This window comes from Mustela nigripes, chromosome 2 (genome assembly GCF_022355385.1).
Source record: "Mustela nigripes isolate SB6536 chromosome 2, MUSNIG.SB6536, whole genome shotgun sequence".
In the NCBI taxonomy this organism is placed as follows: domain Eukaryota; kingdom Metazoa; phylum Chordata; class Mammalia; order Carnivora; family Mustelidae; genus Mustela; species Mustela nigripes.
Genome location: NC_081558.1, coordinates 125,190,577 through 125,205,639, shown reverse-complemented (window position 1 = coordinate 125,205,639; position 15,063 = coordinate 125,190,577). Strand labels below are relative to the sequence as shown.

At 44.2% G+C, this 15,063-nt stretch overlaps 1 protein-coding gene across 2 annotated transcripts in view; it reads right to left on the bottom strand.

Moving 5' to 3' along the window:
- Nucleotides 1-566: 566 nt before the first annotated feature.
- Nucleotides 567-15,063, bottom strand: part of SLC7A14 (solute carrier family 7 member 14) — a 116,043-nt gene continuing 101,546 nt past the window's right edge. For both annotated transcript variants that reach the window (XM_059391561.1, XM_059391560.1), the window contains one exon: nucleotides 567-7,321. In XM_059391561.1, the coding sequence (XP_059247544.1) occupies nucleotides 6,999-7,321 (323 nt within the window). In that variant the 3' untranslated portion in view covers nucleotides 567-6,998. The remainder of the gene's footprint in view (nucleotides 7,322-15,063) is intronic.

Below are 15,063 nucleotides of genomic sequence, written 5' to 3'. Positions count from 1 at the left end.
AGGAGCAGGCACTGGGAATGGAGTCATTCAGGAGGCAGTGTAGAGGGGGTCCCTGACAGAGTCCGGGACCATGTTAGAAGAAAATAGTCAAAAGGAGATCAGGTCACTTGCTGTTCTCCCAAGAGTCCACTAAAGAAGAACTTCTGTTCTCTTCATGGAAATGAAGTGAATTTAAAACTGTAGGATAGCACTGACTTTCTTCAAATTTTAATTTTAATAGTCAATTAGCTGTAATTTTTAAAATATTTTTATTCTGAAAATGAATTTTCCACAGTAATGCACTTAGTTCCAAAAGAAATGAGCTCATTTATCTGGCTTTTCTACAAAGGACAATTGAAACATTTAAGGCAAGATTCACTTATTCTTCTCCATTTTAGAATGGAAAGAAAATATCAGACTTCAGATACTGGTTAAGGTCAACAAAATATGGGAAAGCTCCTTTTTCTTTTCTTTTTTTTCTTTTGGTAGTCTTCTGTGTAAAAGCTTTACATTGCTATGGATTTATAGTAAGACACTTTTGTTTCTGACTTTCTTTATAACCCATTTTTAAATTTAAAGGCACACAATAAAGCTTTACACATTTATTAAAATATACACATTTTGGTAAATTTAGAATTTTCCCTTAGTATCTTGGTAAATCAATATATCATCAACACCACAGAGTCATTTGAAAATAAAACACACTCCATAACATATCGGCATATTATTTCTTTCTTGATGATACACTACAACACCCCATTGTACAGTGCACCAATGGGAATTAAAAACCACAGAACGAACAAACTTTAACAAATACAGCAATTTCATACCAAAAACAAAAAATATAGCAGAGAAAGACACTAGAAATTACCATCTGCAAAAAGCAAGTTGTACTTCTCAAGGACCCAACAAAAGGAAACAAGTCAGTAAAATTTACAAGCTGTATTTAGAACTTTGGATACGGATTAAACAGTGACGTTTCTTTTCCACAGTGAAGAAAGCTAGAATGTTGAGTCCTGTCGTTAGATGGTGTGACTACATGGAGGAGGACAGTATCTGCTCTCTTAAAACCTGCAGCCCCTCTATCAGCCCAGACAGTTGAGGTATTTATGCGCTATTGTAGCATTAACATAGCATGTCTTTGCTTTGGGGAGTCCATGATTTCTGGTGTAGCTTCTTGTTTCCAGGAGCATGAATGAGTGAGACCCGTGAACTGGCAATTGCCGATACCCACCAGGAGATGTGCAAGAAGCACTCACCTCATCTCACTCTCTGAAGGAACACAGTCCTTCAAAGTCTGTGCTTCAAGGGAAATTTACATGACCCACATTCTCTTTAAAAGCCAAAGTCACCAGTGTCCGTGTTAGGAAAGCGTCATAGAAAGAAAGCATAGAGGGGGTCCCTGATGAAAAAAATCTAGGCTGCCCTGTTTCTTCATTCTTACACAAAGCCATTTTCTCTCCATATTGTACCAGAATGTACTAATAAGTTCTCGGAGGGTAAGGAATTACAGCTCCCTGCTTTCGGAAGGCTTCAAGCCCAAAGCTGATTTTGTGAACGTTCTCTGCAAATTTCGTAATTCCACGCATGTAGAATACTGTTTAATGGTTTCTAACACTATTTTAGTTGATACTGCAGAATTACGTTCACTTTTGGTGGGCTGCAAAACTTCCACTAATCCCTTTTAGGCTTTAAGTCCTAAAAGAAAAAAAGGACATTTTCTAAGAGAGATCATTTTGACAAAAGGCAGCTGCCTAGGTATTTCAGAATGATGCGTGTGTTAGTCAAGCCAAGCAAGAGGAGGAAAGCATTTTCGAAAGCGGTAGCTCCTGAGGAGAAAAAGGAATTACAATAGCTTCTCCTCCTGGAGTCTTAGAGAGAAAAATGGACACAGCACTAACTGTTATGTACAGGAAAGGGGCCTTTTTGCTCCCCATCACCACAGAACTGGGAAATACGAAGTCCACCCTTCAATGAACAACATCCGGGTTCCTGTAGTTTGGGATGTGGTTCCTGGCTTTGCCTGCTCTTTAATGACAAGCACTGGCTCTTTCACGGCCAGACCATCTGTGGTTAGCAGTGGGTGCCTCTCTCTCTCTTGGGGACTCGAAAGGACCCTTGAAGACAAATGGGTCCTCGGTGTCAGGGAGATACAAGCATGCAGAAGAAACCGAGACTCTGAGAAAATGTTGGTTAGAAACACCTTCTTTGACTAGTCTTGTTCCACATGGCATAGAAATGGAGTGCTATCATACACCCCTAGTGTGTGTTTCCTTCGCTCCTCTGCTCTCCACCAGCATCAGAAATTAAGGCCATCTCTGGATTGTTTGCTAGCCTGAAAGCTTACATCCAAGAGCGGGCCATTCACTCTGCCCAGATTCAGTGAGTTGGTTCCAGCCCAGGATTGGGACATGCTCCCCGACTTCTGACTTCTCTGTTCTGAGATACAAACTTACGTGAACCTGTAGCTGACCCACCCATGAGCTTCCACGGTCATCTCCGTGCCTGGTAAAAGCGGGGGAGAGGGGACACACATTTCTACTAGTCTTGTGGGCTGATTCTCATACTCCTGTAGCTTCTATTGAAAATGCAGAGAAAAGGTAAACTTCCAACAATGTGATGTGAAGGAAATTAAGTCTATCAGTCTTTTTCAGGAGAATAGGGGAAAGACATTTCTTTGGAGGAGCTTGTGTTTTGTTTCCCAGTAATTGCTGGGTTTGTATGTACAGACATGTGTTGTTAATCTCAACAGCTTCCCATCCCCCCATGATCATGATCATGATCATGATGTAGACATTTGATTAGCCATTAGTGACTAAGCCGTAGAACTGGATTCTTCACTGAATTCTATCATCTGATTCCTTTCACCAGTTCAAAGTGGCCTTGTGCTCAAGCTCAATAAAATCTAGAGCTAAGATTTTACTTTTTAGATTAGTTAGCTAGAAAAAAATAGGTAGGTTTGTTTAAAGTTACTGTTGAAAACTTTAAAATGGCTGTGAACAACTTTGGTATTATCTGTCTACATGTTAAATGACTATGCTTCTCCTAGGTTAAGGATGAAATCAGACAGGATTCAAAAGAGGAATCAATCATACATTGCTAAAATTTGGATATTTTTTCCCCTTTAACATATTAAATCTATTCGAAGTGTGTGCGTGATCTGTTAGGTCCTTACACAAGTGGATGAAGCCACTGCCCTGGGTTCCTAAAGCCCAGTCCTCCCTGATTCATACGTTCATCATTTCCCTAGTGCCTCCCCACCCAAGGAGAGCCAGCCAGCTTAGTTCGTTGTTCAAGTCTGTCTGTGAATAAGCCATCGCCACCCTCTCAGCATTATTTCTTACTGTTCCATAGCTCAACCATGCGTATATCATAAGCTCCTTTCAAACTAGCTTCTTGCTTTCCCATGCAGGAGGCACAGTACACATTATTAGTCAGAGACTGCTGTTAGCCCATCTCTGCCTTACTCATGCTGATTCTCCACTTGGCAAACCTTTCCCCCATTTCTACCTGAGGGAAATGTTCTGCCCATTCCACAGGGCTCCACGCAAGGACTTCATTCGCTATTGTTTTTCCCAGCAGAAGGAGGTCTTTTCTGTATTTGAACTCTTGTTGAACATTGTAACTCCCTCATCTTACATGTCACCTTCTCTATGGTTTTTATTGATATATATTATATGTCCTGGTTCCCCCATGTCTTAGACCATAGCACAGATAAAGACTCCACAAAACATTCTTGAATAGGTGATATTTCCTTTTCCTTTCATTTGTCCATTCAGCCATCCATCTGATCATCAGATACTTTACTGAACACCCACTCTATGCCAGGCACGGGGAGCTGGCAAAATCTAAGCCTGGAGCTTGTATGTGGGTTTCAAAGATCTATGCTGTTCTCTGCCCTCATGGGGAAAGATTTGTTCTTATCATGCAGGAGTATTTTGTCTTGTCCTTCCCAACAATTTCAGTGTTTTTCAAGTTGCTACCTCATTGGAAAATTTAGCAATGCATATCAAGATTTTGCATTTGTGCACTGAACACACTCTAGCCTCGTCTTATCCTTTCTATTTCTGTTTTTATTTACCCAAGCTCCTCGCTTATTTTTGCATTATATGTTTTTTAATAGCCACCTTGAAATCCTTCTGAAAGGAAGCAGGGTACCAATAAATTGAATACAATTACAAAAAAGTTCATAATTGGTTTCACATTACTAATTCACACAATGAAACCTTCCTGGAAAAGCTCCTGCAGGAGAGAAGAATTCAATAAAATGTAGGTCTTCCTTGGACCCATTCAAGAAGGCTAAGTTTCTACAGTAATTATAAGGTGATCTTACTTTTAACGTGATTCCACTAACGCGGTCTTGAGAAAATTGCTAGGAAACACTAATATAATCATCCTAGTAATTGACAGTATTTGAAACTGCATTGTGAAACCTGGGGCCATTTCATAGAGGCTGGGAAACATGAACAAAAACACGTCAATTTACTTAAAAAAACTTTCTCTATTATACTAATTTTTTTTTTTTAAACTAAGATTGCTAGGGAGTTGTCTAACTTTAGAGAAATAAAGAGACCAAGATTATAGAAAGGAGATACAACCTGGGAGAAATGTTTCCAGAACCAGAAGAGTTCATAGAGTCTTCACAAAATCAACACCAACGGTGTTCACTCTGTATTCTCTCTCCTCATGCTACAGAAATTCCATACATCTGCCAGCAAACTATCGTGACCTTAATACTTAACACTCACTACTGAAAGGGAGCTCTTTCAGCTACGTTAAGATTTTGTTGTTTTACACCCATATTTCTTTTTGAACATTTTTAATGAATATAGCCCCCCCACCCGGCCATCTATCTGGATATTTCAGGCTTCACACATTGTATTTAGTTTAGGCAGACTTGTTGAGTCTCAAAACTAGTTCAAAACTTTGTATTCACCAAAAACTACTGATAATTCGTCAATAGTTCATCCCCAAGGGTGTGTTTCACAGACCAGGCACTGTATCTTTAGGGGTAAGTTTAGGGAAGAAAAAAACATGGTGTTGCTACGCGTTACATTGACAAAATGACCCCAGGAAACCAGAATTCTAAACAATTCATACAGAAGAATGGAAAAGAAGTTCTAGAAAATAGGCGTTACTTGAATTTACTGGCATTCGTTGGCCATAGGTGCAATATGCAATTTACTTAAAAGCACGTTTTAAAAAAAAAAAAAAACAACTAGGTTCAATTGACCTTCTATTTTATTCTATATTAAAGCCTAGGGCATCAGCCAGGAAGGCTTGTCAGGCTTGGTGGTTTTATCTGCATTTGTCAGATGCCAATGCTGCTCATTCCCTGCCCTGGGAGCCTCCAAGGGCAGAATATTACATTTTGTTCTATTCCCATTGCTTCGCACTTGATACAGTCTCAGTCACTGTTCACTGAGTGAAAAAATGGACTTCTGCCTCCTGTCTGTAATCCTAAGGTGTGCCAAGATGGCACGAACCTCAACCTTTCAACAGAGAATAGACTTCACATTAGTTGATGTAGTCTAGAAAACTTTTGGCATAGTACTAGATCCAGGAGAGGGAGGGCAAGAAATCTGCTATTTTGCGCCCCTTTCAGAAAACCCCCATAAAGACTGTAGCTTGATTGCCACCGTGCCTTCACGTTGACGCGTGCAAGACTGCGGGCCGCCGCGGGAATCCCGGGGACCCAGGAGTAGAACTGATAAGCCGTGTGTTTTTTTTTCCTGCCACACATTCTCTCACCTAGGTTATTTAGAAGAAAATTCCTTTAAGAGCCCCTCTTAGGGCCTGATGCAGACCTTACCAGGTAGGCATTTTTCTGGGCTTCGGTGAACCTGCTCTGGGAAGAACAGACAAAATACGTATCTAAAAGCAAGCTACTCGTATCTGAGAGTAAGGTTCAGAAGTGAAATGTGATCTCTTGGAATGCCATTACCTCACAAGCCGAGCTTCAACAGTTCTGTTTTCAGAGAAGCCCCCGCGGCTCCCGCGGTGGCAAATCTCAACAAACTACGCAATTTATAATTTTGGAAATCTGAAATAGAATTTGCAATGTGATCTCAGTGGCTGGGTCACTTCTCCTTGTAAAGATTTTTATCCGATTAGAAAACAAACGGCCTACTTCTTCAAGGCATAATAATGCCATGAAATCATGCTCCGACTTTGCCCCTTTCATGATATCAGCAGGAGCCAAGAGGCTGGTAAAAGAAAAGGTATGATAGAGAGTTAACTTCTGCCAGTGCCCTTCTGGCCTTCACTGCAAGAGATAGTTAGCTGATTTTTTAATTTTTTTTTTTTCCTGGGCATTCAAGTAGTGCTTTGATGGTGCTTCTTACCACATTGTTGGATCTGCAAGGCTGACTTAGGGTAGCTCTCAGACCTCTGGGGGAAATGGTCTCAGAGTCCCTAACCTTTGCTGGATCTTAAAGTGAGAGTTTGGAGATTGGGAGAACCTTGGTGAATAAAAAGAAGCCTGTGTCTTCTCCACGAATTCGTTTTTGTGAGATTTCAGACCAAACGTTTCTTGCTGAGAAAGTGCCCACGTCCACCTGCCCACACCCACACCTGCCTGCTTTGGCACATCTCCAGGAGGAGCTGCAGCCTCAGGGTGGCCCCCAAAGTGAGCCCCCTGCTTCTGGGGTCTCCATAAGAAGCAAAAAGATTCAACCAGCAAAGCAAAGGCCTAGGAAACACTTGCCGCCATCAGCTCTGATGGTCACACCTAAGACAGAATTTCTTGCAGCCTCTGGTTTAGCTTCCTCTTCTTCTTCTTCTTCTTCTTTTTTTTTTTTTTTAAACAAGGGGATCAGTGATGAAACCCAGGTTAAACTCTTTGACAGAACTATCCGGAAGAGCAAAACTAGCAAGTGACAGGCTATGACTGGGGACTGACTCTGGGGAAGGCTGGATTTTTGAAATGAGAGCCAAAAATGTTTTCATCCTCTAGCCCACGGTTTAAGTTACTGAAAAGGAATCACCACCGTTTCTACACATTTCTTGTGTGTTTACTCCTACTCTGGAGAGTAATCTAACTCATCATTTGCAATCAGGGCCTCTGAGTTCTGTTTGTGTTTGCTTTTGCTCTTCGCTTTGCTACTTGTCCGGGTGTTGGCCTTGGCATCTGACATCTGCTGGTAATAGAAGCCTTTGTCTTCGGCCGGCCCGCCCCAGTTCTCCTGGCTCTCGCCTTCCGTGGCGTAGGAGAAGCCCTCCTCCACCGAGAAGGGGTCGTCCACGTCGTAGCGCTGGTACGTGCTCTGGTGCAGGGCTTCTTCGCGCGCGCTGATTTCCAGGGTGCTGTTCCAGATGCCGTACCCGAAGTAAATGAGCATACCTGCAGGGAGGGAGAGGCACAGGCCCGTAAGCAGTTGCTCCGGGGATCCACGGGACCAGCGGGGGGTGTGCTCAGTGGTGAAAGCGGAGTCCGCGGTGGATGGGTTTTCTTTGGTCTACATCGTGTCTGGAAGAGACTCCAGCTAAGTGTCATTTAAAAACTGAGCTGTCTGGCATGAAGCGACCCGTATTTACAGCTTCCCCTAAGAAACGTCAGAGGGTCTCACGACCCTACTCCCACATTCCTATATGGCAGGTGTGATGGGAGGTGAGCGCCAGCTGCCTGTTTAGACAGAATGTGGACTCTCTAGTCACCTCTGGCCCACCTCCCTGTATCACTACACTCATGCAGGTGCCAACTAGGAATTTGCATTTTCCGCCTCGACTGAAATATTTGTGAATCGCCCACAGTGTCTCCCCAACCTTCTTGCAGCGTTTTATTACCCCACGCCCCCGTTAGGGGCGCCATCTTTCATCCCCCCACCCAGCAGTGCACCTCTACTGCCCCACGGTTTACTTCGCCATTTTTCACTCACCAAAGGAGTATTGTATTACTGCCGTTCAGAGCGGGTCGCTCTCAAAGGGTCTGCTGCCTGCCACTCTTAGGGCCCTTGGAACGCCTACGGTGTGATTATCTGCCCAGGGAGGTGCTTCTATTTTAAGACTCTGCGGAAAACTGGCACTTAATCTTTGTTGAATGAATGAATGAGTGAGAACTTCTGATGGGCATGAAATTTCCACTGCAACCTCCTTAGCTGATGTTATTCCAAGCCAAGGGAAGAAACTTGTTTTCCTAGGCAATATGGAACATTAATTAGGGCTAATGTTTCATTTCTATTATAATTTTTCTGTGATTAAGTATAAAAATAGTTTGAGGGGCCCTTGGGTGGGGCAGTCCCTTAAGCATCCAGCTCTTGGTTTCCACTTGGATGGTGATCTCAGGGTCCACTCAGCTCGGAGTCTGCTTGGGATTCTCTGCTTCTCCCTCTGCCCCCCTGCTCATGCTCTCTTTGTTTCTCTCTAAATAAATAAATAAATAAAATTAAAACATTGTTCAACAACCCCCATTTTCTATCTTGAAAAGCTCAGGGAGGCTCAGAGTTTAAAATAGCTGAGAATCATAGCCTTGGGGGGTCATAGGGCATGATGATTAAGAGTGTGAGCCCTGGGTTCAAATCCTGCCTCCATCACTATTAGCCATGTAACCCCGGACCAGTTACTTAGCTTCTTTGTGCCTCATTTTCTCTTCATGATAGTCACTGCACCTATGACATGAGGTTCCATGAGGATGAAATGGGTAAGCAGTGGCTTTCAACTCTGACTTCAGCTGGAGGGCCACCTGGGGAGTTTTTGAATGGCCCTTACACCTAAGCCCCACCCCTAGAGATTCTAATTTAATGGGTTTGCAGTGTGATCGAAGCATAGCTATGGTTATTTTTTCCCCTCTTCATTATATCTTTTATTTTTTAAATTAACATATAATGTGTTATTTGCCCCAGGGATACAGGTCTGTGAATCATCAGTCTTACACAGTTCACAGCACTCACCATAGCACAGACCCTCCCCAACGTCCATCACCCAGCCACCCTATCCCTACTCCCTGACCCCCCAGCAGCCCTCAGTTTGTTTCCTGGGATTAGGAGTCTCTTATAGTTTGTTTCCCTCCTGATCCCATCTTGTTTCATTTTTTCCCTCCCTAACCCCCATGACCCCCCCTCAAATTCCTCATATCAGAGAGACATAATTGTCTTTCTCTGATTGACTTATTTCGCTTAGCATGGGTATGTTTTAAAGCTTCACAGGTGAGTCAAATGGGCAGCCAATACTGGGACTCCTTCAGACCAGGAGCATAAAGCTCCTGAGACCTGTACTCTGTTTTCTACACTGGCCATATTAGGGCTTGGCCACTGGATGCCACTCAGTTACACAACTCCCTTCCAAACCCCAGAATCCCTCTTCTGAGTGGCACTCATCCCTTTGACTTTGCTAACCCTGCAGGCATCTGCACAGCTGTTTGCTCAGAACCACAAGGTCACCTTCTGTTCTGTTTGCCTATTTGGTGCCTGAGAAATCCTGCTCCTTTTGAATTTGAAGTGGGTCTTTTTCAACTTGGATTTCTCCCTCTCTGTTTCAAATGACTTTCTCCTTACCCCCTGCCCCATCCCCTAGTGAAATCAACTTTCTAGGAGCCAAAGTAAGCAGAGATTTATAGTCCTAATTGGTAATAAATCCTAGAGTTAATCATTTGCAGATGTAGCTACTCTCAAATAGCGACTTCATTTTTCTGAACACGGATCTTTACTCTTTCTTGTGTGTGTGTGGGTGGGGGGGAGTAGCCATGGGGGATAGTTATTACCCTTGTGTAGGACAAGGCATCATGTTAAGGTCCCTTCTAAAAGGGACAGTATGTTCCTGGTTGGAGAATGCCTCTATTGGAAGCATGTTTGAGACCTGAGAATAAATTTCAGGAGACCAGGTGGGATCAACAGGCACACAGCTCTTTTTGCCCATTTTTGCTATCTTTCCCCATAGTGCTTTGAGGCAGGGGTCAAATCCTGCCTCTGATTCCTGCTTTGTCTCTATTATATCAATTCTTTCCATCTGACCCCCTTCTCAGACCCTATTTATAAGTGAGTTATTTCCCTATTGAACTTAATACCCTTTCTTTTCTTTTGCCTTTGCCTCTAAGCTCTCTGCTCTGCCATCACACAGGTCATCATTCCAGATGGTCTGACATCTATTCTGACAGATCTTCCCTTGCCCCCACCAGGTGTGGTGGTGTCAGGTAGACTGATTTATGGAAATTCTCGAAGAGCCTCATAGAATCCTAGATATTTAGAGCTGGAAAGAGTCTCTAGATCTGTTTGAGTACCTTCATTTTACAAAAAAAAAAAAAAGAAGCAGGCTGAGGGCCGAAACCGCATTCGCACGGAGAGAGAGAAGAGTCTTGTAAGCTCGGTCCGGCTTACAGACTGTGCTTATCACAGTATGCCCTGAGTAAGGGGTTATGGCTGCATTCGTTCTTTGTTCTTGGGGAATGATGGTATCCGGAGGAACACGTGTGCTCCTGAATGCACTGACTATGATGACTTTGAAAAGGCAACCCATGGAAATCTGTCGTGTAAGTATTTATGGGCCTTTTAATGTTTGCTCTGAGCCTCCTATAATTTCAAAGGTGTTATTTTGTCCTTAAAAATATATTTTGGGGCGCCCGGGGGGCCCAGTTGGCTGAGCATCTTTGCTGGCTCTTTGCTTTCTGCTCTTTGCTTTCTGCTGGCTCTTTGCTTTCTGCTCAGGTGATGATCTCAGGGTGGAGGGGGCTGGGGGGGGGATGGAGCGAGCCCGGGGTCAGGCTCTGTGCTCAGTGGGGAGCCTGACCGAGACTCTCTCTCCCCCTCTGCCTCTCTCCACCATGCTCTCTTTCTCTCGATCTCAAATAAATAAATTAAAAAAATATATATATATTTAAAAAATAAATATAATTTATATATAATATATGTAATATATAATATATATAAAAATATATATATATTTAAAACATGAGTGGTCTGAACCAAGAAGTGACTGTGTGCGTGCAGCCTGGTGGAAGCCACACAGCCAACGGTCAGCCCGGGCAAAGGACTGGCATTCTGCCTGACGCTTCTTGTTGGCCCTTGAGTAAGTTCAAGGAAAATGGTGTAAGGCACCAAGGATTGGAGGAAAGGAAAAATGGAGGGGCACAAAGCAGCAGAGGGGATCAAATGAAGTGAGGGAGGGAGGGTGGAAGGGAGGTGGAGAGAGCGAGGAGACAAGCATGGACGACCATCTGTCACACATAAACAAAGGCTTTGTGTCGGAGGAGTAAACAGAGCTGCTAAAAGCCTCCTGTGTAGCAGCAGGGTGTTTTGTTTCTGCTTCTTTTTTTTTCTTTCTTCAGTTGGCTTAGAAAACTAAGCATGAGGTAGTTTCTGAAAAATCTGTGGGGATTCTGGGAATTCTGAATCATCTAAACCGAACTTCACACAGCACTTCTGGGTGCTGAGGTCCTCATGATGCGTGATTTATGCTGTATCTTTCTCCCAAGGAGTTCAAAACATTATACGTGGTATCTTGTTTAGATTCCTCCCAGCCTGTTTGGGAATGTGCATGTGAGTGTGAGTGTGAGAGTGTGTGAGTGTGTGTGTGGGGGGCAGGGAGTGGGGAGGTTAGGATTACATACGTCTCAGAAACAGGAAACGGGGGTATAGGACAAAAAAAGATTTTCCACAGCAACACGGATGGTGTTGGGCCTGTGAGTTCTTAGGGGCTCCTTGGGTCCCCATCCAGGGTGTATCTCACCTACCAGGGTTAGCCAGGGGGAATAGACTGATTGAAAACAATTTTGCTTGGCTTTTTAGTTTGAAGAATTCCAAACGTGTACCAAAGTGGAGAGAGTAGTATAAAGAAGCCCAAATACTCATCACTTGCTTCCGCCTGACACCCACCCGCCTGAGTCCTTGTTTTTAGATCATTTGGAAACAAATCCTTTCCATCCTATGCTTCATCTGTAAATAATTAAGTACGTATCATTAAAATAGACTTAAAAACTTAGATCATTATCACATCTAAACACTGATAAGAAGATACTATCTTCTGATATCCAGAATTATTGAAATTATTATTGAAATTTCCCTGAATTATTAAGCACGTGGGGAAAAATTCTAATTCTTCACTTTATGAGACTATAGATTCACTCCAGTGACACTATTACTGCCTCATATAGTTTTCAGGCACTGTTATTTGTCACTGGGACGGGCATCATGTTCTTTCATAAACCCTTACACACGGCAAAGTTTTACTTTTCAGAGAGGATTTGCTTTCCGCATAAGCAGAAGTCATTTGGAACCATGCCTCAAGAATGAGAAGGCTAATTGATATTTGCATATTTAATCCTGCTGTTCCTTAAAAACTCAGCTCCATTGCTTTGTAGTTATACATCCTTTAGCTCTAATACGCAAAAGGCATGTGTGGTGTTAAAAATCAGAAGGGAATTAGCTTTTGTGTTGCAGGGGGTCTTGCAGACCCTCTGGCTAGGCTGGAGTTATTTTTTTGAGTTGTTGAGTTAGGGAGAACAGAGACCTAGGGCACCCACTAGTTAGCAGTAGGCACAGAAGGGTTTCAGTATTTGAAAAACAGACATGGTTGTTCTCCAGGCACACGGGCCGAATGCCAGGCCTTCTCCGAGGTAATGGCAATGAGTCTAGTGAAAGGCTGTTTGCAGTGAAGGGAAATACCTGAACGGAGGCCTTGGCTTTTCTTCCAGACAGATATTCTCTGATAGAGAACGTGCCCAAGAGAGACTCAGGCTAGACAAGATGAAGAATCAAGCCTTTGGCAATTTAATGGGCTTTCTTTATGTGGTAGAACACTCTGTGATCGTAAAACCCTTTGTAGAAAAGTCCTTTCTCATTGATCATCCCAGAGAGGTTAAGACCTGTTTAATAAATCAGTGACTGAAATGGTGCTGGAACTTCTATCTCCTGAGTCTAAACTGATGGCTCTTCCCAACCCACCCAGGCACCGCCAGGAAGGGTTAGAAATGCCAGGTTTGCTTTCAGATGCTGGGATCCCTGAGCATGAGGGGAGTGGGGTGGGTGGGTGGGCAACACACCCATTTACTCTGCTTGTGTGGCTCCACCTGGGCAAATTAAGTAAATGACCCCAAACCTACAAGTGAGGCGGTTGGGAGGAGGGGGGAGGTATCTCTGGGGATCAAGGTGGTCAAGGGGAAACACCTTGAACAAAAGCTCAGCTCTGCACAGAGCCCGGGGGGACCTGGAGATGGACAGTAACAGCAGATTTCTGACCCCATTGGCCTGAACCCTGGCTAAGGAGCAGCTGCCTGATCTCCAGAGTCCCCTGGGAGCTTCCTGTCCTCTGTACACAGTCACAGGCTCGGCGGCCAGAGGAGGAGGGCCACCCGACCTCGACCTCAGGCTGGGTGGAGCGGCCTCTTCCTGGGGCTCACTTTCCAGCAGGAAGCCCTGCCCGCTGCAGATAACTGAGGCACTTTGTTATGCGCAGAGCGTTTTTTATTTTTACTACCCCGGGATCAGCTTTCCAAAACAGACATTTGCCAGTGCGGAAAGGAAGACGGGATGGTGATGAGAAGGTGTCCTCCCCACCCGCTGCCATCCCTACCAACTCCCACTTTGCTGGTTAGTTTTTAAAATACCGCCACAAGCCCTGTTGATTAGAATAACAATAAGGTTTGTTTAGTTTGGTGTGGCCAGGAGGAGCAGGTTCGGATTGAATGGGGGTTTGGGGGGCGCTGGAGACTCTCTCCCTGGCTCTGCCACAGATCAAATATAAAGTCACATGACTTTATGCCTCAGTCTCCCATCCGCAAAATGGAACTGGGGACCGTTTTTTTTTTTTTTTTTTTTTAATTTGAGGGGCTAGAATGGCCAGGAGACAGAATACAAGCTTGTAAAGGAATATTTTTAAAAACCCAGTAATCCAAGCCAGCAATTCCGCATCTAACTCCACAGAAACCCCACGTGTCCACCAAACACCATGTACAAGAATGTTCACAGCAGCTCCATTTGTAAGAGCCCCAGACTGGAAGCCAGCTAAATGTTCATGAGCACGAGAACAGTGTGTTATTCGCACGGGGGAAGGCTTGCCGGGCAAGGAGAACCAACAACTTAACCACAACCTACAGCATGGATGAATCTTACAAATATGATGTTGAGGGAAAGGTGCCCAGGGCTCACTGTGTCATGGCTCTGTGTCCCAGGCACGCTGCACACACCTGCCCCAGGACCTTTGTCTCTGCCAAGGCCCCCTCTCCCTTCATTCCTTTGTCTCAAAGGAGAGCCATCCCTGCAACTGCCGCTGGGCATAGAGCCATGAGATCCCCAGGCCCCCTCCTCCATGCGCAGCCCCGTCCAGCAGGTAGCCTGGACTGTAGCGGGATCCCCTCCACACTCCCAGTTGCGCTGGCTATGTTACCATCCTCATCCCGGCCTTCATGATTTTTTTTCCCCCTTTGAGCATCATTTATTTGGTGAAGTTGCCAATTGTTTTCTCCTCTGCCTACAGGGAGAGTTTCAAGCTTATTTATGGGACATATCCTCAGGAGTTGATTTGTCTTGATGCCCTCTGCCCCCAGTTCACAGCCCCCTTCCTCCCTCCTCTTCCTTTCTTGACAACGGCTGCTTTGAGTCCATTTCCAAAAGGATTTTCAAATGATAGCAAAGGTAAAGACCATAGGTATGTCCTCTCTTTGGAAATTATGTCTTAGTACAGGATTTATGAGGTTCATTGCCAAATCACTGTCTGTTCTCTACATCTATAGACAGGAATTTGCTTTCCCAGAGGGGCCGAAAAAATGCAGGCAAGAACTTGGCAGCCCTTGAGGTGAGGGGGCCCATGAGCTGGTCTACCAGATGGCTACTTTTTAACCAAGTCCCACAGGGAACCGTAGGGCTGGACAGTGCCACGGAGTAGTATCATCATTGGTCACTGCTAGCTTCAGACTCCCTGAGACTCTGCCCAACCCCTTGAGGTGTTCTTTTACAAAAACACATCAGCAGAGGAAAGGAAAACTCAGGCTTCTCTGTGCTCATTTTGTTGGGATTATCAAACATTTGCTATTTGTGTTATTCCTCTTGTCTGAAGGAAAAGAAACAAGTGCTGAGTAATCTTGTTGGGACTTGTGCCTTATTTTACTCTATGAGTCGTGCTCATCTGAAGGTCAAAAGCTTAGCAAAACATTGTTAG